Below are 23,107 nucleotides of genomic sequence, written 5' to 3'. Positions count from 1 at the left end.
CATATCGATCATAACAAGTATGATAAATGTAAAGATAATCATAAATCCATTTAACAAATTTAGAAAATGATTATAATTATACTTGAAATAAATAAGGAAAACAGAAAATGTAAAATTATTGAACATGTAACAAATCAAATGTTTAGATCTCATTATATTGAAATCATAATAAGACATGTATTGCTTCACTTGTTGTAAGACCAATTAGTCATGTACATAATAATAATAATAATAATAATAATAATAATAATAATAATAATAATAATGAAGGACGAAACAACAATGTGGAAAAGTTGGAAACTGAATATTTAACACACTGATCCCACTTACTCAAAAGCAAAAAAATGTAAAAGATAACAAATGGAAAGCATACCCTATTGTGAGTGTAACTTGTATATTTAAGTTCTTCATCTTAAACACTCCTATATTATATACCTAACATAGATTTATATTTTTTAATTTTTTTCTTCGGTAGGTCTGTAGTATAGTACGACTGAGGTAATTTTTTTAACAATAAAATCCAAAATTTTGTAACGCTGAGATGAAATGGGAATCTACCTTGACCTAAAATGAGAGGGAGAGTCATGTCGGCTAACTAGCTCGACTATTGTGACCATTTTGGATGTTGGATGAGTGGAGTGCTGATGAATGGTGTGATAGAGTGGTGATAGTTGTTGGTTCTCGCGAGCTACACGAGTGGAATGACCATGAGTCTAGGGGTGGTAATATGTTACACGATCCATTAACCTAACATGAACACGAGATGATAATAGCGGATTAGAGTTTAGTCTTAACGGATTCTGGTCAAAATAGGTTGACCTGTTAAGACAAGATTGCTTAATGAGTTGGTAACATGTTAACCCGTTTTGACTTGTTATAACCCGTTAGGACACGTTAAGAAAGTTAAAATTACAATTATACCCTTATAATTAAAAGTAAAATTGTTAGGATTTCAATTTCGATATTTTTATTATTTGGATTATAATTTTAGAATTGTAGTTACTTTTATAATTTTTATAAATATTGTGATTTTAACATTTATATAAAATTATGCCAAATTTAATTAAGTCAAACGGGTTAATTTCGGACCTATTCAACCCATTTACATAAAACGGTTTGAAACGGATCGTATTGTGTCGTGTTAACTTATTTCGTAATATTCACTAATAGGTTAAAACGGGTTGACACGACACGATCTGTTGTGTTAATGAGTCGTATTAGGGTTTAAGATTTTGATACAATAAGTTTAACGAGTCGGATTAAGATTGAATTATATAGTACAATATACATATTTTGATACGATACTAATACGATCCATTAACATGATTTGACCTACACGAATCTATCAGCATTGCAAAGGAGGATAGCAGGAGGATAGCAATATAGGGTTACTACGCATCCGACTCATTTCTTGCTGGTGGAGGTCAAGCCCAAGTTGAAAGATTTGTAACCCAATCCATGCCGGGCTTGAACCCAAAGAAAATGGGAAAAAGAAAAGTTTGTAATGGATATAACCTGACGATAAGAACAGTAGCATTTTCCAATCAGAAACCCTATCCACGCGCACCCCACTCACCCCTTGTCCTTTTTGACAGACATATCCCTTCACAATCAAACCATCTCCTTCTTCTCCTACCATCTCTCTCTCTCTCTCTCTCTCTCTCAATGGAGGCCTTTTCTGGGTTCTCTTCGCCCTGCCTTAAGACACCAGGTTTTCTTCGTAATACAAGGAAACATGGCGTGGGAATCATAAGGGCCTCTGTGGCTGTTGAGCAGCAGACAGAGAAGACCAAGGTTGCACTCATCAGAATTGGCACCCGAGGAAGGTACTCTTCAGCTCCCTCCTCTGTGCCTTCTCCAACTTTCATAATGTAGCTTTACTTTCTATACAGAGGCCTCATCGCACACCTGCCCGCTTGTTTTTTTTTTTTGGTTCCTGCTAACTTAACGCACGTTTTGAAACCGCAGCACCGTTTCTCAATGTTCTTTATCAATGTTGTTGGCTCTTTTCTTCGGTCTCTGAGAGAGTTTCGTGCCTTTCATTGCAAGGACATCATTTTCTTTCACTGGATGACACGAGCCTCATAAAAAAAAAAAAAAAAAAAAAAAAAAAAAAAGGAGTTTCGAAAGAAAATAACCCAATTAAAATATTTCCTTCCACTTTTCGATTTTTCTGTTGAAACCCTAACCCAAAAATCCCTTCCCCACTTTCTCCTCTGCTTCTGCAATCTTGCACGGAGCTTCTCAAACTCAAAACCCTTGATATAAACTTCTTCTCCATCACCTAACCATGCTCATAGCTTTCTGTAAATCCTTTCTTCTGATACTTGATGGCAGCTCTAAATGCCAACAGAGAATATACAAACCACACAAATGGGAAAATTCATATAGGCAGAAGCTAGATTCTTTACTTAAATGAACTCAATCAAGTGAAAATGGACCCAGTAATGAAAAAGAAGAAGCAGAGGTTTAGTTCCTTCAACAGAGCCAAAGAATACCCAGAAAAAAATAAGAAGAGGGAAGAAGGAATTTTATTTTTGGGGCATTGTTTACGTTTCTACGATCAAGAAAAATGATAACCTTGAGAACTGAACTTTTCACTCTGCGCACCTTCAAAAGTTTAGGTATGGGATTTCCTCAAGAAAGAGGAAAAGCAGTAAAACAGATAAAATATATATTTTTTAGATTCGGTTGTAGAAGTAAATAGGAGGTAGGACTATTATTTTTGTCACAGTTCAAGAACAAAGTACTGGGACTCGGTGGACTTGGGTTTGAGTTTATATATTTGTTGGGCCATGGACCCGTTTAATTTCATTAGCAATTTCCTTTATTTTGGTACATCATGTTATTTGGATTATAGGATAGCAGGTTATGGGCCTGGACCCTTAGTTTTATTTCATTTTATATGCTGTTTAGTCTGTTAGCATGGCCCCATGTAAGGGTCATCATGTTAAGTACTGAGCTAAGGACTCTCTTTGTTTTTCATCCAGAAAGTAATAGAATCCTTTTCATATCTTCTTCTTCCTTCTGAAATTCTTGGGGGTTTTCTCAACCTCGAAGTGGGATATATCATTTTATTTACTATCAATCCATACAATCAAAGGGGTGTGTAACAAATTGGTATGAGAGAAGTTGATCCCAAAATGGCCGATCTAGGTAACACTGAATTGCAGCTCTATTTTGACAATTATCATGCTGCCATTAAGAATGAAATTCTTAGGGTTCCAGGAGAAAAATTACTCGCTTGAAGTCCTTGCTGGAAGATAAAGAGTTACAGATCTTGATTCAGCTCTCTTACACAATCTTTGACGCGAAGTTAAGTATTGAATATGCTTACGGGAGAGAGATCTACCCATTGGAGGCTTGGAGCAACAAGAATCGATATACAATGGTATTTGCTTGAAGGATGAGCAAACCGTGACTGAGACCAAGGTGTATGAAAGTGTTTCTATCTTCTTTCTTAGTTCGGGTTTGGTGGAAATAGAAGAATATGGACATGAGGTGATGCAAGACGAAGAACGAGCAACAGAGGGTGATCCCTTTATAAATCCTGTCTTATTTTCTCAACTTTCACTTCTCCCTCTCGTGTTTCGTTTCTATCCTCCATCAACACGTCCCTAGATGTCAACCTCATCGAGATAGAGCACTTGATCGATGATGGGGCCAAGAACCAGGTCACCATGAATCCCATCAACATTGTCTTTGATGCTAGGAGGCTGATTGGCTGTACAGTGAAGCTTCTATTTAGAGTGACCTTACATTGTGGGCATTCAAGCCCATGGTTGTGGTAATCTATAGGGGAGAAGCCTTGCTTTTGTACGTCTCGTATGGCATCCTCTATGGCCAGGAGGTGTCACTCACTCACTCACAGTCCAACAATCCCAACAATCCCAAAAATCCCAAACACTAGTTTCTCAATCCAAAAAACCCAAGTCCCCCCATCTCCGTTTATTCTCCACCTAACTTGAACTAGTCCCGTCAGCCTTAGAAGCTCAACCAGGCCAAGACAGATGACTCTGTTGCACTGGCAAGATAGAGGGGGATGGAATCGTGCTATGCCTGGAGATAGATGATGTCAAAGCTGCCATCGTGAAGGCCGTGAGCACAGGAGTCGTAGCTGTGAGTGAGAACCGGAAAGATTGGCTTTCGTTGGTTGCCTTGCACAATGATAGGAAGCGACTATTTAGCTTGATCAATGATCTGCCCACCGCTTTTGAAGTTGTGACAGAGAAGAAGCCTATGAAAGACAAGCCCAGTGTGGATAGAGGAAGCTGATCTCGGGGTCGCTCAAAGAGATCAATTGATGGACAAGTTCAGAACAACCCTAAGCTTGCTGATGGGACTTATGAGGAGGAAGACGATGAGCATAGTGAACCCTTTGTGGGAGCTGTGGTGGAAATTACAGTGCGGATGAGTTTTGGATTGGCTGCGTCTGTGAGAGATGCCATGGAAAGTGTGTGAAGATAACACCTGCTAAGGCAGAGAACATCAAGCAATACAAATGCCCATCTTGTATGAAGATGGGGAATTTGGGGTTTGTCGATAATAACAAGATCAGGTTCCTTGCTCTCACGGGCAAGGAGATTTTGGGTGAGGTTTCTTCTAGAAATTGTTTTTGAATTAGACTCAATTAATTATGGGTATTATCTCTTATTTTTAAACATATATGCTGAAGTTTTGGGGGCTTTAGGAGATAGAATGTTGGAACAAGAAGCTGTGATTGTGAAACCAAATAGGGAAGTGATTCTTGATGAAAAGCTTAAGAGATGGAGATGCTCCTGTGTCAGTTACTAGTCCACATGTACCAAATGAAGGACAGTTTAAAAATAAGAAAGTGTAGAGATTTGATTAGAGCAGAGAAGCTGTTTGATGAAAGGCTTGAGAGTTGAGCGTAATTTGGTGCAATAATGTGTCAATGATGGGTTTAGTTTCTATAGCTCAGACGTGTAGGTCGTTAAAGCCTCTGGATTTACGGGGTTCTATAGCTACGGTTGGAGAGTGCTGTAGACAACTTGAAGACTTGAATTTGCGATTTTGTGAGGGCTTGAAAATCATTAGCAAAATAGTACAGGTTGAATTCTGTGCACAGTTTGGTTTTGTCTTTCTTTTTGTTGCTTTAGGGCTGGAGTTCTTTTTTTTTGACAAAGCTAAAAATTATGAGGCCGTGTTCTTGCAACCGATTCACACATGCTATACTGTGGAATTGGGTATGGTGGAAGCTAGAGTTTCCCAATTGAATTGGTTCACTTTCAAGGAGTTTTACAAGGAATGTTTAGACTGAAATGTTTTGGTTCCTACTGTGAAGAACATCCCAGTGAGGTCTCTGCAGCTATGGCAAGGAGCACTCCAAATTATGACTGGGATTATGAAGGTGAGAAGTTGCTGTAAAAATTTGATAATGAGTATTTTACGGGAATGATATTCATTATCATGTTTCTGAGGGTGCTTTTGACTTAATGGATGATACAATTGAGAAGACTTATTACTGTCGTCCAGGTGATTTTCCAGATGGAAAGGCAGCTACTGGGTTGAGAACAATTCTGATAGAGTCCATTTTGAAATCCCATGAAGATAAAATGTGGCTTGTGAAGACTGAGGAGAAGCTTTCTGAGGATGTCCAAGTTCTCCTAAAGGACATTTCTGCTGCAAGAGCTTCACAGCAGGAGCTATCTTCAAGAAAGTCAAACACCCAGCAAGAAATAGCATTCTTTAAGCAGTGGATTTTAATTGTAGAAAAAAGAGTCCCAGAGCTGGAAGCGGAAAAGAAAGTTGCTGCTGCTGCGAGAACTTTTAAGGAAGCTGCAAGAATAGCTGCCGAGGCAAAGTCATAGAGTGTTGAAAATGAAGGCATACAAATTGACATGGAAAGTGCTATCTTGGGGCTTAAGAAGCTGGAGGAAGAGATTACAGACACTGTTAACAGGTTGCAGGAGACAGAGAGCTTGATCTTATCCAAGGAAAAAGAGGTAGCAATGGCTAGATTCCCTAGATTGCTTTTAATGGCTGGGGCTGCAACAGCTGAAAGAGCTGCTGCTGCTCTAGATTTCGGAGACCTTGAAGAAGCTAACCTTCTACTTGCTGATGCTGAAACAGCAGACTCTGAAGCTAAAAAGCTTCAACCAATCTACAATCTCAAGGTGGAAGAGTTTGAAAATTTACCAAGCCATTTCATATCCATGGAACTTGTATCTAACCTTGGGAGAGAACAGCTAGCAGAAGAGGTGTTTGCTTCTAAAAACTTGGGTGTCTGTTATATGAGACTGTCTGTGCACGAATCTGTGTTTGCTTGTTGAATGTAGTGGTTGGCAGGTTGCTATATCTAAGCATGTATGGTATACAAGGTGGCGGCTGGGATAGTGGTTTGGGTAACATGGAAGCCTAAAGGTAATGGTAGATATATATTAAAAAAAAAAAAAAAAGGAATAGCTATCCCTAAATGTATGAAAAGTAGAAATAGCAGATGACATCATAAGATCTGTAGATATTGACCGTCTGTGACCTGTAGAATTTCAGACAAAAACAGAGTTTTCCGTGACATACGTGGCTTTGCTTTGAATGTTGTATAGGCTTTCTATTTGCCCTTTTTCTAGTCGATTCTCTCATAGTTGTTTTGTCAAACTTACTGTACTCATGTTTGTGCTTAGATGACGTGTTTTCTCATCTATGAAGAAAGGAAATTTTATGCTTATATATCAATAATGGGAGGAGCAAGCAACAAATTGTTTCTGTTTGTCCACAATAATGATATATTCTTAAAATTTGCTTCATTTCTACTAATGCATGGTTGCTTATGTATTTTCCTTTCTTTTTATGTTTTTGCAATTCTTATACTGGAGATTCTTTTGAGGGGTGTTATATATATTCTTTTATATGCAGGACAGCCCACTAGCACTTGCTCAGGCTTATGAGACAAGAGATAAACTTATGGCAACACATTCAGAACTGGCTGAAGAGGGGGCTATTCAGATAGTAATAATAAAAACAACTGGCGATAAGATACTAAGCCAACCACTTGCAGACATAGGTGGGAAGGGCTTATTCACGAAGGAAATTGACGAGGCACTCATAAATTGTGAAATTGACATTGCTGTCCACTCAATGAAAGACGTGCCAACTTATTTACCAGAAAAGACAATTTTACCATGTAACCTGCAGCGTGAGGATGTGCGAGATGCATTTATTTCCTTGAGTGCTGCTTCAGTAGCAGATCTCCCGGCTGGGAGCACTGTTGGTACTGCTTCACTGAGAAGAAAGTCACAGTTACTCCATAAATATCCATCTCTCAATGTAAGTTAGTACGTTATGTCAGTCCTCTATGCATATCTTGATTGAACTGTATAGTCAATTCAATGTTATTGCATTAACTTGAGGTCTGAAAATGGCTATCTGGTTTGTTGTAGTCAGCCTGATTGCATCGTAACTCCAATTCTATGGCAGGAGTGTTAGACAAAACATTAATAATCAGTTGTTAGTCTTACATACACAAATTGTTTAAACTTTCATTTTTTGATCGGTCACAAATTGTTTAAAATTAGCAGGACAATTTCTACAATTTCTATAAATTTTTTTCCAAACACACTCACTTGGAAGTGATTGTTTTTGTGTTGCTTAGACACTTGGAAGTGATTAATTGCTTCTTTTTTTTTTTTTTTGCATACCATGGTGGTTGTTATTAATGCTATATGTAGGGAGTATCTTAATGGGGAATTATATGTTATATGGATTAATTGGATCTAAATTAAGTGGCAATGTTGCATGGGTTTCCTACATTAAAGCTATTGTACATGGAATCTATGAAGATGGACTCAGTTAGTGCGTGAATTTTTGAATGAATATGAGTTAGCATTTGTCTTCCCCTCCTTTAAGTGGTTGGTTTTTCCTGTTGCATGCCACTTGCCCCTACCTATGTTTGCCTCAATGGTGATATTGTGTTGGTGGTGTTTGTTGCATTCAGATCTTTATTTTCTCAAGGTGCCATTAGTTCATCTGCTTCCCATCTATGCTCTTGACTCCCCTTTACTTTGTTTAGTAAAATGCCCTCTTTTCCCTTAATGATACGATTGCATCTAGACTTTATTATTGTTTTGGGAAAATTACATTTTTCATTTAAAAATACAACCTGTATTTTATTGCACCAAAAACTACAAAAAATTTCAATTTGCATCCTATATGTCTATGTTTTTTAATTTGCACCCTCGATTAAAATATGACTATTAGGATGGACTGAAAATTGGCCCCGTGACGTACTTTTATCCATCAGATTTTTGTTAAGGGTGAAAATTGAAAACTATAGGTAGTTGTAGGGTGAAAATTGAAACTTTTGTGGTTTAAGGTGCAAAGTGAAAAATGATGGTAATTTGTGGGTGAATACTGTAACTCCCTGTATTTCTTCTCAGATGTTTAAGCATTTTAGGATTTGTGTGTCATTTTATTAATTCTTTGTTGCTTTGGGAATTTCATCTTCTAGGTGCTGGAAAATTTTCGTGGGAATGTCCAAACACGATTGAGAAAGCTAAATGAGGGTGCAGTTCAAGCAACATTGTTGGCGCTAGCTGGTCTTAAACGCTTAAATATGACAGAAAATGTGACTTCGATTCTTTCAACTGATGAAATGCTTCCAGCAGTTGCTCAAGGGGCAATTGGGATTGCCTGTAGAAGCAATGATGATAAGATGGTATGTTTATTTGCGTTCTTGCCTCAGTTACTGGTTTTAGTGATTTTGATGATCATGCCAACAATTGACCATGATATTTTATTATAAGTAATGTAAAGTTGATCAAGATATTTCGTATCCTATGAGCATAACTTCTGACTTGGGCCACAAAGTATTGTTTCTCGACTTTAGCAAATGTTATGACTCATGGTCAATTAGTGATAAGTGTAACAAATAATGTTTGGTTTTGTGAGTAAATAAAATAAATTAACCTGGTTGGATTAAGAGGTTTGGAGGAATTTAATTCCTGAAGTGTGAATCATATTGGACGATATCTAGTCTGGCCTGAATATTGGATATTGAGATAGGAAAATGTGTGAGGGAATATTGCAGCTGCAATACAGGATATGAATGGGAAAATGAGAGCCACAAAATCTATGGAATGGAAACTTCACATTAAGACTGAAATTTTTAGTAGTTTTCATGTTTGGGGTTTCTCAATTTAAATAGCGTGTAGCCATTCATGTGCTACAAACAGAAATAAATATTGTTGTTCTGGGATGAGTAGAGGCATAATCTCCTGAAAATGGTATTCTTCTTGATACATGCATAAAATGTTAGTATAATTTATGCTAATGAGGGGCACATGCAATTCTAAGTCCCAAACCAAAAAATATGCTGATCTGGAGTGCTTCTTATTTTATTTATGTTGGAGCAATATTTGCGTTTTCGTATCAGCAATAATGCTGCTGATTCTTCTGTCAATGTTTTTTGTTTTGTTTTGTTTTTGTAGGTATTTGTAATATGAATAATGATATTCGTTCAAATACTTTACAACCAATTTTACAATAACCAATGTGATAGTGTCACTTCATAGCATATTTTTTATATCAACAAATCACATAATACCCCTAAGTTACTTGTATCTCTTTTGCGCAATTAAAGAATCCTAAGTGATTTCATAAATCAATGGAAGTGCTAAAGTTTGTTTTCTTTAATGGTTGGGCCTTGGTTTTGGTGGTATGCTCTTTGCGGGTCTAAAGTTTGAATCCTCTTGGGTGCATACAATTTATAGGGGCCGTCAAATTGGGGGAATTTTCTCTTAAATTAACTGAGGTGTACCCTCAAAATTAGTCGGGACTTTGTTCTCGGACACACGGTGCCAATAAAAAAAAGTACTAAGATTTTTTAAATTGGAACATCAAATTTTACATTACCGCCCTTTATTGAAAACAGTTATAAAAAGATATGGATAAGGGTAATATGTGTATTATTACTCCCTGTAATATATTTAGATCTCTAACTTAATATCAAGATTTATGCTGTTCTCAAGCATTACCTCATAGCAGTTGTTGGAAATATTTCATTCTGCCCCTTGGAACTACTCTTTTTACTATTGTTAGTTTTCTTTTGCAGGCTAATTACATAGCCTCATTGAATCATGAGGAAACAAGACTTGCAGTTGCCTCTGAGAGGGCCTTTCTTGAGACCTTGGATGGATCTTGCCGCACTCCTATTGCCGGATATGCTTACAAGGATGAGGATGGCAATTGCATATTTAAAGGGTTGGTAGCTTCCCCAGATGGAACCCGTGGTATGGACATCTTTTCTCAGTGAAAATATTTTACGCATTTTGTCTCCATTGAAGGAGTAATATTCTTTGACACTACAATTTTTTTCCTGTCTCTACTGTAGTACTGGAAACATCCAGAAAAGGCCTATATGCTCATGAAGATATGGTTATGATGGGAAAAGATGCTGGCAAGGAGCTCCTTTCGCGGGCTGGTCCTGGCTTTTTTGGTTAGTAAAGTAGGAAAAACCGTTGAGAAATGAGAGAAAATAAAGTCAAAGGCTTCATGTTTAAGTTTTAGGTGATTGCTTCCAATGAGCTTATTAATTCTTGGAGCTCATGTTTGTTGTGACTTTAATGAGAATATTGGTTGAATTCATTGTAAACTAGATGACAAATCAATGCTTATAGTGTTAGATTGTCTTTTCTGATGTGATAATTCTCTCTCTTAAATTGTTTTATTGCCGAGGTCGGGCCTTGATGGATTTGCTTATTTTTTAAAGTTGGGTGCCAAAGCCAATGGAGCAGTTTTTATCTGTTCAAGCTTTCCAGGTTCCAGCTGAATACTCTCTCTGTTTTATTTTCTTTTTTTGTTTTGTTTTTCAGATCAGGCAGGGACTCTTTGAACCTTGATGGGTGGATGCATCCTTCATCAAAAATAAAATAATATAATACAGGAAGAATAATATATCATAGTGGTGCAGATGGCAATTTCTGACTGGCCAAGAAGTTTCCAATCAGTTGGAGAGACTGTTGGGTGCAAAAACTGGAACTTAATGACCCGCACACCTCTGATAGTAACAAACATAATCCTATATACACAACTGTCCAACAGCCGACCTATTCAATCCAACAACATACATAAAACATTCCAGTCAAACGTGTTTCCATCTCCGAACATGAGAAAACTCATGGTGCAGATATTCCAATAGCAATATTCTTTAATATTTGAGGCTAATTATTAGTTCTTTAAAACTAGTTCCCAATAACAATTCACCTTAAAACCGACTGTAAATTTTGAGTTACTTCTTAATTAAGCCTGATCAAGGTATTAAATTGGAACAATTCACCTGCACAATGTCCAAGTTTTCATTCTTTTAGGGGTTGTTTGGGAACTTGGATGAATTTTTCATCTTATTTCAAAACTTCTCATAATTTTGTTTTCCAATATCACTCATATATAAAACTACTTTTTAATTTCAAATCTTAACTTTTTCATTTAATAATTACCTAATAATTATAATTTTTTCAAATTTTCAAACAAAACACAAAAGACAATATAATTTTTTTAAATTTCTAAACAAAAATAATATTAACAAGATATAGTTTTTTTTAACTTTATAATATTTTTAATCAACTTTTTTTTTTTCAAAACTCAATAAAATATCTTAATTCAAACTATTTTATTACTATTAATAGAATTCTCGTCTAATCTCACTGCCTACACATGCCCTTAATCTACTAATAATTTAACATATTTTAATTAACAATTTCTATCAAGACCAATAACCAATTATTGCATTAAAAAAAATTCAATTAAACTAATTTGGCACTATGTTCACACTATATATATATATATATATATATTTATGAGAACGTATTTGTAACCACCCTTAAGAAAAAAATCCAAAAGCTTCGTCAAAAAATCCCCACAACATTCCTCAGAAGCAAACTATCAAATATCCTTCTTGCTTTTGGGAAAACCCATCCATTTTCGGATCACCGCTTTCGCAGGTTGCACAAAACTTGACAACGCGGCCCACGGCATCATTGTCGGTCGAGAAAGTCTGCCTGATGAGCTGGGAGTGATACTGGTTGAGCTCAGCCATGGTAGAGCATGCCTGAGGCCATGCAACGGTGAAACATGGGAACCGGGCGAGCTTGAAGGAGCTGGCGTGAGGTCATTTTCTTTGAGATGTTGCCCGAGGAGTAGCGACGGTTGAAGCATTAACCATCTGGTTCGTATGTATGTGCGTCGCTCGTCTTTCAATACGTAGAACGACGTTTTAAATTAAAAACGACTTAGACGACTGCCGTTTTCAGACTTCCCAATGAAATCCCAACACCTTTCAGTAGAACTTTAACTCTCCCCATCCATACCTCCCAAGACAATGTCATACTGTACTGACACTTTCTGTGAGTTAATCCGTGGACTCGGTAACATTTTGATTGCTGGTTTCATTTGATAAATATCTAACAACAGATTAGATTACGAGCCAGTTCATGAACATTGATCTCGCAACAACGGTTGGGACAAAGGGTTCTGAAGTATACCAGGCTGTGGCAGTCCGACGATAGTTGGACAACGCTTTTTTAGGTAAAATAAAACTTCATTAAATTTATATGGTTGTAACCAAAATACACGAAATATACAAAAAGCATTTAGTTAAGCATTAGGTACTTGAAAAAGAAATAAGAAAATAATGAAAACTAACTCTACTGAACTCAATGACAGATGCACATAACAGAAAATATTTTTTTATTGGGACGGGTTTCCATGACTAGCATCCCAACTAATTCTAGGGGTGCATAGGCCCTCGCAAGAAGTTTTCCGTTAATACATCTTAGATAATTTAAGGAGAAAATTTTTAGTCCGATGATCCCTAGAGATTGTTTGCACCCAATGAGATTTGAACGTTAGACCTTATGCAATATATTCCCACCTTTTACCACTTAAGCCAACCCCTAGGGAAATATTGAAAAGAATTTTTTGAATTTTACCATATGCACCAGATTAGACACAACAAGGGAGTTATCTTTCATACCACTGCAATTTAGATTTTGCCCTGAAGACCCTCTTCCGTTGGCAAAGAGATCTATTACCATCTTGGACACTCATGCGTTACCAATCTTACTGAAAATACCATCCCATCCAGCGGCCCTTGCCACCTTACAATTAAGTAATAAATAATTCACAAACTCACCATTTCTTTTACACGCACCAGCAACCAACAATAACTGGATACCCTTTTATCTAAGGTCAGACATGTCGGCCTTCTCAGACTGGTAGAATGGATGTTGACCGGTTCTCTGTCGACTGTCGAGTAACTGGATACCTTTTTCATTACTGCATGTTTTGCCATACCTCCCTTCCTATATCGCACCTGGTGTTTTTCAGCTTGTTCATTTTTTTTGCTAAATGATTTCCTATTGTCCACATGTTTGTGCTCTTTTAGAATACACACAGAATGCACAACCAACGCCGCTATTTGGAAACGGCTTTGCCTCCGAGCAAGCAAATATGAGCCAGACATTAAAAAGCTGAACTTTCAGATCCAAGACACGCCCGAAAGGTCACAACAATGCGATGTCAAGTAGTAGGGCTTAAAAACCTGTGATTTCCACAATAAAGCAATGACGAAGAACCCGGTTTTTATCGCTCTTCCGCAAAGCATCAACCACTCGCCATTTACAATTTTAAGTGGATTTCAAAGAGAGATAATCGAGATTCATATACTATAACACCCTCATGTGGCACGTGTTTCTCTGAAATCTTAGAATTCTAGGGATATTCAAATCAGGGCGGTACTAACCAGATTAGTCGTTGTAAAACTGCAACACCGGCTTAGAATAAAGAACCACCAATTATATAGCATAGAACATAGTGATGCTCCCATAAAGCAATGTACATACGAACTAGTCAAACACCAACCATATCATCCACCAACGAGCTTGCAGCAATTCAGAAGAAGATGGTAAATCTCCTGTTTTTTTTTTTTTTTTGAAGACGATATATCTGATGACTTTGAAACCCGAAAAAATAAAACTGACTAGAATCAGAATAACGAAACACAGAATCCCATAAAGAAGCAGATCAACTGGAATCTTCTCCTATCCAATGCAAAAGCCAATCAGGAAGTGAGAGGCTATCATCAATCCCCCACCATAGATATCTTTCGTCAGACATATAGAGGCAATCGCTCAAAAGAATAAAAAAATGTAGGATATATCAAGACGTAGTAGATTGCAGTGAAGGGTAAAATGAAATTTCGAACTGACAGAGATTTAAGATAAAGTTACAAACGAAGATCGAACACGAAACAGCAATCTACACAACAACACTAGTCAAAACCCACGATTTCTACTCTACAAGATTTTCTGGGCATCCTATGAAAACAAGATTTTACAAATTTAGTAACCGACAACTCGGTGAAGACATTCAAAGCAATATCAAAGAGAAAAGACACCCGATTCCCAACCTTTTCTCATCTTTCATTCCTTGCTAGAATGAGAACTTCGTTGTGGGGCGGAGGCTGTGGCAACAGCAGAAAGAGAAAGCAAGCCGTTGGTAGCCTTGTTCACTCCTTGCACGATGCCCTCAACAGCTAAGCCGGCGCCATTTTGGGATAAGCGAATCGGTTTCCTGTCCTCGCAGTTCTCATTCTCTTTCAAGAAAAGAAGAGCGAGTCGGTCCAAAGCTTCCCTTGCTTTCTTCTTGGCGAAAGCAGCCTCCTTGGCACGACTCTCGGCGTCAAGCCTAGCGGTGGCGGCTGCTTTGTTCATGGACGCAGCGGAAATCCGGGCCGCAGCCAATAGCACCTTGGCCAAGTTCTTGTCGATCACCCCTTTGTTATCCCCATTTCCATTGGGATTGAAGAAAGTGAAACTCGGGTTGGAGCAAGGAGGGCAGAGGAAGGAAGGAAGGGTGGATTCGTTCGGAGGGACGCAGGAGCGGTGAGAAATGGAGGGGCAGTTGAGGCAGATAAGGCGGTCGGCCGGCGGAGGCAAAGGGGACGAGTCCTTGTCGAAAACCGCCAAGCAAAGCGGGCAGAACAGAGACTGGTGATTCTTCAGGACGCAGTCCGTGCACAGACGCCGGTAGCTCGCTCTGTGGCGCAAAGTGTGTAGGACCCAACGGTCCGACGACCCGCATCCGCCGCATGGAACTCCTGCTTGCATTGGAGGAGGAGGGTTTGCATTCATAAGCTGGCGTGGGTGCCGGTGCGATCCCAACGGTAACCCTGGGATACGGAATTAGGGTTTTGGACGTAATATACTGATAATGCTCATCGATAGCGGATTCTGCTGTAAAGTTGTTTGCCAAATGAAATGAAGGGAGTTTTTACAACTTTTTCGTCATTTTATTGCGGCCTTTTCCTTATTTGGCCACGTGTGCCTTCTACTCTTTTATTATTTCAAACTTCTCCAGATATTTTATGACATATTCAGACTAATATAAAAAGACAATAATGCAACATTTAATAAAAGGTAGAGAAATTCGTTTCAATATTTATTTTCTGAATTTCTAAATATTACTCTGTTCTAATACTGAGGTCATTTTTTTTATTTAAATAAATTGATATATTAGAAAAGATAAAAAAAATGATAATTCTTAAAACCATCAGTCTCCTTTATGTTCCATTAAATAATTATTAGATTAAGAATAATAAATAATTTTTTAATCAATTCGCATTAATAAATAATAAATAAAAAGCTTATAAATAAAGTTAATCAGAAAATATGGAAGCTTATCCAAAAACTCTCTCTCTCTCTCTCTCTCTCTCTCTCTCTCTCTCTCTCTCTACATAATATATGTATATATATATTGTGATACTCTTTAGCAATATTGGCACAACCCAGTTGGAGATAATCAATATGCATGAACAAGAAGAATACATTATTTTTGGACAATAAATCTACTGCTGATTGATTATAATTGAGTATCCAAAATTCTAAATTTAAGACTATTATTTGAAAGATGGATGCTACTCATCATCCCACACCACACCTCTTACATATTTAAAACTAATCCCATGGTAAGATGACGGCCGGCAACTAAAATACTCAAAAGAGGTTGAATGAACCCAGTAAAAATTACATGCCTTGCAGCTCCTGCAATCCACACACTATTCTATTCTCAGAATCATTACTTGAAAATCAAAATCTTCCGATGGTTGGTTCTTAGGGCACAAAATGCAAAAATGAAGAAAACACAACAAGGCAAAAGATAATGCATATCATGTGAATAAGAAACCAATTCTCATACTTTTAAGTTTTCTCCAGGTTAATCTGCTACCATGAATGGGTCTACTTCGCCTAGATCAGCGACCAGTGGTTCCAACTCTGACATGTCCTCATCTTCATCGGCAAAGTAAGTAGGAAATGGAAGCAGTGAGATATTGGGTTTCTTGTAGACAGCATCTTTCACAAACACAAAGCTTCCCTCGGCACCAGGAACCTGTAGAGAATAGCAAACTTCAAAAAGTCTGACTGAGAAGCACCAACATAAAAAATACAACCTAATAAGACTCCAGACAAGTATTCATCCCCATGCTTAAGCACATGGGATGTTGTAAGTGTGCATCACCAAATTCATAAATCCAATTCTAAAGACAAGAATATCGAGTATAAATTTCTTTTAAAAAAAATATCTATGGGTCAGAACAGTTTTGGTAATAATTAAGCTCACTTCAAGAGAATTCTGAGCTAGTCTCCTAATACCTATTCTGTCGTATGTTAAGAGCATCTGAATGCAAGCTTTTTTTTTAAGCAGTAAGTTACATACACATCCCATGGATCTTGAACCCACAAGCGAGCTCCACCTTGGTTTTTTAGGGGGCAGAATGTGTGATTGAGCTGAAAAAGCTCATTGGTGGATCTTTGTGCAAGTATTTCAAATGGCCAGTCCAAGCACCATTCTTATGAACTGAGATTTAAATCACTGAAAGCTTAAAAATAAAATGGTAAGAGAAACATACTTGGCCCTTTACCCACATTAGATTCCTCGCAGGCTCAATTTTATAAACCCAAACATTTTTAACTGTTCTCTGCTGCGCTCCCATGCGCCCAGGCATTTTTTTGCCTTTAAATACCTGTTCAGTAAAAATGTGGTTTTGAAAATTAAAAACTAAAGGCAGTGGGAATATAATTTCTCTAAAATATAAAACGATACAATATTATTTTACAGTTAACCCTTGTCATTTTCTCTACCTCTCACTCCTGCTCTCTCCCTTAGAATAAATGAGAGAGAGACAGAACACAGACACTAGACAGTAGACAGACAGGTAAACTGTTACATGTTGAAAGCAAACCTGACCATGCCTAGTTCTCATCAACAAAATCCTTAATTACTGATAAAATAAAATAAAAACATGTTGAAAGCAAACCATTGTAGTCAAGGACCCAAAACGTAGTTGCCATTGTGGTAGTCACATAAACTAGGTACCACACCAAAACCCAAGCCATGGCTTCCTCTGGTTATATAAAATCTGTCATGGAACCAAGTTTCACACTGCATCACAGGGTCGATCCACCTTGTCATGGGAAGTTTTAAGCTCTACCAGCTTAAGAATGGTAACAGAACTGGTTCTTAGGAATGAGAACTAGCCTTCAACATACAACTAAATTTGAATATTTTTACCCTTTCTGGTGTCTATTTCCTCAGTCAAAACCCCCTTTGATATTTTCTATAAATGATCCCATGGACCCATTATTTACAAAAATGGTGAAAACAGAGAAATGGAAACTTTTTAACATGTAATAGAAAATTTAATTGAAAATGCAAAAGACATAGCCCTCGTACACTGGACATATACAAGAGAAACATCTAACTAAAAACAGAGAGAATCAGAAAACAATAAACCACAATGCGGAGCCAATTGCTGATAAGCGACAATCAACCAAGCAAATTTATGTTGGTGATGTAGCCAGATGAGATAATGTAGATCTGTCTTTTTAATTAAAGTACTAGAATATCATTTGCATAAGCTGCATCCAAGTACAAGGATTATACAAGAAAGCCACCTATCGAGGAGTAGAAAAGGAAAGAAAAAAATTTATAATGTAGAGCTCTCTTCAGAACTCTATTCAACCTGATTCTTATCAACCAAAATAATCCCGTTTACTCAGATATCAATGATACTTGAGGTTTTGGTCTTGATATGTTCCGATACATCCATAAAAGAATCTAGTCAATCTACACGACAGGGTTACAAAATAATAACATCCTATCATCAAAGAGAGAGAGATCCACTCTTTAAGAGAATAAAGCTAAGCCAGGTAACCCCAATATATCATCTGTGGGAACCTATAAAAAAAACATCCGTGGGAGAGTTAATGGCATATTACATACATAACATCATATGCGAATAGCATCACGGTCAGCATTTTAATAATGAGATTTTCAAACACTTTAACAGAGGAAAATAATGAAGTTTCGTTGCCAAAAAAAAAAAAGAAGACGACAAATGCACAAGGAAATTTACAAACTAGACGGTAGACAATGCCCAATATGATAAAGTATTGCATAAAAACTAGATGACTCGAAAATTTCAAGCTCGTCACGTGTACCTTTCCAGGAGCATCCCTCTGACCTGTAGAACCAAGACTTCGATGTGACAGTGATGCACCATGAGATGCCGGCATTCCTCTAAAACCATGCCTTTTCATCACGCCCTAGACATCAAATAGAGCAGAAGCAATCTCATGGAACATGGTTCAATAGATAACACTCAAATGACAAGCCGATGACGCGAGGGAGCTGAAAAAATAAAATTAATTTACCTGGAAACCTTTCCCTCTTGTGATTCCTGTGACGTCCACAAACTGGCCAGGAACAAAATGGCGAACACCAATTGATGTACCAACAGGGAGAAGTGCATCTTCGGTCACCGGAAACTCCCTCAACTTTCTCTTCAATGGAACACCTTGAGCTCTAAAATGGCCCACTTCCGGTTTCGTCAAATGCTTTGCCTTCTTCTGGCCGCAACCAATCTAACTAACACAGCAAACGAACACCAACCCCACATTACTATATACGTACACAGATGAAATTATCTAACAGAATAAGCTTAACGCAACTCTCTGTTTGGTTGCCAGGAGAACTGAGCAAAAGATGCGGAAATACAAACAAGCTTCACTTTTGATAAGTACCCAAAGAAAAAAAAAAAAAAAGGATCTTTCGCTTATCGAAATGCAAAGAAGGCCCCTTGGTGTTTGCGAGAATTCCCAAATGACGAAAAGCGAATAACTCACAAAAATGAATAAACATTTAACTAGAACCAAACAAAAAACACATACAGCATTAGAAAGACGAAATCATAGTCACCAATTACAGTGGAAAGAAAGTCAGGGACTTTGAGAGAGTACCTGTAGAGCAGTGATACCTTCCTTTTCAACAGTCTTGACCTGAGAGACGATATTATCATCGACCCAGAGGATGGTGATGGGAACCCTAGCACCCCATTTATCCCATAGAGCGGTCATCCCACATTTTACGGCAATAACACCAGTTCGCTTAGAGTTCTGGCTCATCATCCGATGAAGTTGTTCACTGCTGTTCTTGGGGGCCACGTCCACCAAAGCATCGGCGGTGCTCAATCTTCTCAAGAAGAAGCAGAATTGGTTGGGCACTGGGGTTGACGCTGAGGTAGTGGTTATCTTGGGAATGGCTGCGAGGATTCGGAGACTGGAAATCAGGCCTCTCGATACGGCCGACATGGTTCCAGTCGATAGCAGAAACCACAAAGTGGCGACTGTTTGCTCTGCTGATTCGAGACGAGAGGGAAAAGCAGGGTTTAGGTAGTGGCACGGTTGGGGTTATGTAAAAGTGGTGGGGGTATTTTGGGAATTAAATATAGATATTAAAGGTAAAAATTTTAGTGGAGCTTAATTTTTTTGTGGCCAGTGGCGATGGAGCTGGCTCGGTGCGCCCAGAAGCTCCTTCTTCGAGACCCAACCCCGAAGATTAGGTTCCTATTCCCTTCCAATCCGGCACCAACAACGGTATTCCTTCGGAGCCGGCTCATTCGTCGTCGTCGTCGTCGTCGGAATTTTGTGGTGTCGGTGGCCAGTGCAGAGGTGGGAGCGCTCGTGGAGCAGGCCGGGGGGAAGAGGGTGGTGGAGCTTGTCGGTGCCTTCAACAAGCTCACCGGGACCATGAAGAACGTTCACTCTTCTACCACCTCCTCTCAAACCCTCCTCTTCAAGTCACTGAAGCTCTCCATCCCCATCCTCCACTCCTTGCCTCTCGCTCCCGATGGCCGCTCTCCCCTCTCCAAGGCTCTCTCCCTCGCTCTTCTTCTCGCCCATCTTCAGGTGCTTGTTAATTCCCCTTCGATTTTAGCTCCGTTAGCTTGAAATCTCGGTAAGTAAAAAAAAAAAAAAAGGTTTTGCAGATGGATGCGGAGGTTATTTCGGCCGGCATACTGAGACAAGTTCTGGAGGCTGGTGCGGTATCCATAATGAAAGTGAGAGATCGGATCAGTTCCGGAACTGCCCATCTACTGCACGAGAGCTTGCGCGTGAAGAATGTGTCTGCCAAAGTTGAGGTTTTGGATGATGAAACCGCCGCTGCTTTGAGAAAGTTCTGCCTCACGTTCTACGACATCAGGGCCTTGATTCTAGACTTAGCTTTCAAGCTTGATACCATGAGACATCTCGATTACCTGCCCAGATATCAACAGCAAATGCTTTCTCTCGAGGTTATGAAGATACATGCCCCTTTAGCTCACGCTGTGGGAACCAACTTCTTGTCCTTGGAGCTAGAGGACCTCGCGTTCCGGTACTTGTTTCCTTGTTCGTATCTTTATGTTGATACGTGGTTACGAAATCACGAGAGAGATGCAACTTATGAGCCTCTGATTGACGTGTACAAGGAACGGGTGCTTCATTCCTTGGAGACCGATTCCTTGTTGGCGGACATGGTGGAAGATATCTCGGTCAAGGGTCGCTATAAAAGTCGTTACAGTACAATGAAGAAGCTCTTGAGAGATGGGCGGAGGCCGGAAGAGGTAAACGATGTCCTGGGGTTGCGAATCGTATTGAAGCCTAGGTGTGGATCGGATGTGGGCGAGAGAGCATGCTACAGGGCTCGTGAAATCATCAGGTCGTTGTGGGAAGAGATGCCTCACCGGACGAAAGATTATATTGCCAAGCCCAAACCCAATGGATATAGGAGTTTACACATGGCGGTTAATGTGAGTGAGTATGACAGGGCTAGACCGCTTATGGAGATACAAATACGGACAACGGAGATGGACATGTTGGCAGATGCTGGAGCGGCGTCGCATTCCTTGTACAAGGGTGGTCTTACTGATCCTGAAGAGGTTAGCATTTTTGCTTATGTGATTGAAGCAAGAAACTTCATTCTTCTGCTTTCCAAGGATTATCTTATTGACCACAACTGTGAGTCCCTAACCTCCTTAATCTGGTCCTTAAAGCAAAGATGATAAATATTTGTAAAAGTCCACTGTCTGGTTGGGGCAAATTTGACTGCGACACGTTTATGTCTATATTTTTGGAAGTAAATAATCTTAATCTCATATATGAGGTGCAACACCTAGTCCTCTTACCTAGAAGGTAAAGGGGAAGAAGCATTCCCATTCTCAGTGATTATCTGACCACTTCATTCTGAGGTTCATGAACCTAAATCCAGCCGTACCTTGATCCTCAGCCTAGGTAAGACACGAGTTCCTATTCCTTATTGGCTCGTTTTTTCTCTTCAAGTTCTTGCTTCTTGTTCCTCTTGATTTTTCTTTTAGAATCCTAAATAAGAGGGATTCTGCATTCTATGCATCATATATGACGTCCGGAGAAAGGGAAAGCCGGGATCAATTTCCTTCATAACCATGTGTGCTCTTAATTGTTTTACTTTTCTATATTAGTCAAGTGCATGAATCTTCTAATTCAGCATTTCTTAATCCAGGCATGTAAAGGAAACTGATTCATTTAATTGTTGATTCTCAGACTAAGCGGCTCAAGGCCATAATGGTGGCTGCAGCTGAACTTGCAGCGTTGCGCCTCAAAGATCTTCCATCTGCAAATCATAAAGGTATTGAGATTGACCAGAGAGATCGGGTCTTCCACCTTCTTGACAAGAATGGAGATGGTAGGATCAGCATTGAGGAACTCATGGAAGTGATGGAAGAGCTCGGTGCCCCGGGCGAAGATGCCTGTGAGATGATGCAGCTTCTTGATTCAAATAGTGATGGTTCTCTGAGCTCTGATGAATTTGATTTGTTTCAGGAAAAGGTAAATATTGTTGACATTCGTCATTACGGAAGTAACCATGGAACCTCAATCGGGAGTTGTATCCCCTCCCCCTTTTTGTTCTTTCTATTGCTTTGGATCAATAACATAGCATATACATGTTTAAAATCTTCGTTATTGTGTTGATCCTTTTGAGGGAGAAGTGATTTTAATGTAAAGGTAAGGATTCAATCACACACTCGTTACACATGGGACATGCATGATGGTAAGGTTATCAACTTTATTGACTGTTTATGAAGTTATTGGATATGAAAATTCTTATCCATAAAGCAATGAAAATTGGCACTTTGTCAAAGATAATGATTCTGGTTGGAAGCTTGGAGCTTGTTTCACATTTGATCGTTTGAAAATTGATTTTTATTCTCCATTTTGTGTTAACTTCTCAAACTTTTGTAAATGAATCAGAATTGTAGTTGAGACTAACATGCAAAGTTGCTTAACTTAGTCATAATATACTTAACAGCGTTTCATTATATAGGTTACATAATATATATTACTGGAATTGTTTTCAAGTTTCTTCTTCTCCATCTGTTTAGGAGTTTTGTTCTTGTTTCTGCAGGTTGGACTTATACGCCATTTAGAGGTCAAAGATGATGAATACAAGACCATATTAAATGATAAGCTTCAAATTGCTGACAGCAGTGGATTAATTCAAGTGTATAGCAAAGAGCTGGGTAACAGGCTTGCCAATTAGACTTACCTGCTTATTATCTAAGGCTGCCTCTGAAAATCTTATGCTGGTTTATAGTTGTACAAGCACAATGTATTCCAGGGATAATGTACATAATTATATTCTCATGGAATGTAACCTTGTTACATGGTCACTAATTATAGAACCTGCTATAGTTATAGGTCTTATTAAAAAGTTCTGAATTTTGCACATTATAAACGATTGA

The 23,107-nt window shown here is 38.6% G+C and overlaps 5 protein-coding genes across 13 annotated transcripts; 3 read left to right on the top strand and 2 right to left on the bottom strand.

Annotated features, from left to right (window-relative positions):
* The first annotated feature begins 1,550 nt into the window (after positions 1-1,550).
* LOC122316886 (porphobilinogen deaminase, chloroplastic) lies at positions 1,551-10,662 on the top strand. 5 transcript variants are annotated; one of them, XM_043133719.1, is made up of 5 exons: positions 1,551-1,826; positions 6,882-7,287; positions 8,468-8,674; positions 10,070-10,247; positions 10,349-10,662. In XM_043133719.1, the coding sequence occupies exons 1-5, from the start codon at positions 1,666-1,668 to the stop codon at positions 10,456-10,458; spliced, it is 1,062 nt and encodes a 353-aa protein (XP_042989653.1). In that variant the 5' UTR covers positions 1,551-1,665; the 3' UTR covers positions 10,459-10,662. The 5 variants fall into 5 exon arrangements, with proteins under 5 accessions (XP_042989653.1, XP_042989670.1, XP_042989661.1 ...); XM_043133736.1 differs by having other exon boundaries at positions 6,877-7,287; XM_043133727.1 differs by lacking the exon at positions 1,551-1,826 and adding an exon at positions 5,686-6,221 and having other exon boundaries at positions 6,877-7,287.
* Positions 4,609-5,831, top strand: LOC122316937. Of its 2 annotated transcripts, none has more exons than XM_043133807.1 (2): positions 4,609-5,371; positions 5,497-5,831. In XM_043133807.1, the coding sequence occupies exons 1-2, from the start codon at positions 5,269-5,271 to the stop codon at positions 5,829-5,831; spliced, it is 438 nt and encodes a 145-aa protein (XP_042989741.1). In that variant the 5' UTR covers positions 4,609-5,268. The 2 variants fall into 2 exon arrangements, with proteins under 2 accessions (XP_042989741.1, XP_042989748.1); XM_043133814.1 differs by having other exon boundaries at positions 5,239-5,371; positions 5,509-5,831.
* Positions 10,663-14,187: 3,525 nt separating the features above from the next.
* LOC122316930 lies at positions 14,188-15,402 on the bottom strand. Its single transcript, XM_043133794.1, has one exon. It carries the CDS (start codon positions 15,144-15,146, stop codon positions 14,436-14,438), a length of 711 nt encoding a protein of 236 aa, XP_042989728.1. The 5' UTR covers positions 15,147-15,402; the 3' UTR covers positions 14,188-14,435.
* A 417-nt stretch (positions 15,403-15,819) lies between these two features.
* LOC122316915 (50S ribosomal protein L3-2, mitochondrial-like) lies at positions 15,820-19,765 on the bottom strand. Of its 3 annotated transcripts, XM_043133772.1 has the most exons (6): positions 19,311-19,761; positions 18,726-18,935; positions 18,513-18,617; positions 16,922-17,035; positions 16,210-16,401; positions 15,820-16,055 (listed from the first exon to the last, which is right to left on the bottom strand). In XM_043133772.1, exons 1-5 carry the CDS (start codon positions 19,659-19,661, stop codon positions 16,228-16,230), a joined length of 954 nt encoding a protein of 317 aa, XP_042989706.1. In that variant the 5' UTR covers positions 19,662-19,761; the 3' UTR covers positions 15,820-16,055; positions 16,210-16,227. The 3 variants fall into 3 exon arrangements, with proteins under 3 accessions (XP_042989706.1, XP_042989698.1, XP_042989716.1); XM_043133764.1 differs by having other exon boundaries at positions 15,820-16,401; positions 19,311-19,759; XM_043133782.1 differs by lacking the exon at positions 16,922-17,035 and having other exon boundaries at positions 15,820-16,401; positions 19,311-19,765.
* Positions 19,766-19,773: 8 nt separating this feature from the next.
* LOC122316857 (probable GTP diphosphokinase CRSH, chloroplastic) lies at positions 19,774-23,039 on the top strand. Of its 2 annotated transcripts, none has more exons than XM_043133682.1 (4): positions 19,774-20,258; positions 20,330-21,268; positions 21,909-22,193; positions 22,771-23,039. In XM_043133682.1, the coding sequence occupies exons 1-4, from the start codon at positions 19,854-19,856 to the stop codon at positions 22,903-22,905; spliced, it is 1,764 nt and encodes a 587-aa protein (XP_042989616.1). In that variant the 5' UTR covers positions 19,774-19,853; the 3' UTR covers positions 22,906-23,039. The 2 variants fall into 2 exon arrangements, with proteins under 2 accessions (XP_042989616.1, XP_042989625.1); XM_043133691.1 differs by having other exon boundaries at positions 19,782-20,258; positions 20,339-21,268.
* Positions 23,040-23,107: the final 68 nt, after the last annotated feature.

Source organism: Carya illinoinensis, chromosome 1, assembly GCF_018687715.1.
Source record: "Carya illinoinensis cultivar Pawnee chromosome 1, C.illinoinensisPawnee_v1, whole genome shotgun sequence".
In the NCBI taxonomy this organism is placed as follows: Eukaryota; Viridiplantae; Streptophyta; class Magnoliopsida; order Fagales; family Juglandaceae; genus Carya; species Carya illinoinensis.
This window is presented reverse-complemented; position numbering and strand designations above follow the sequence as displayed.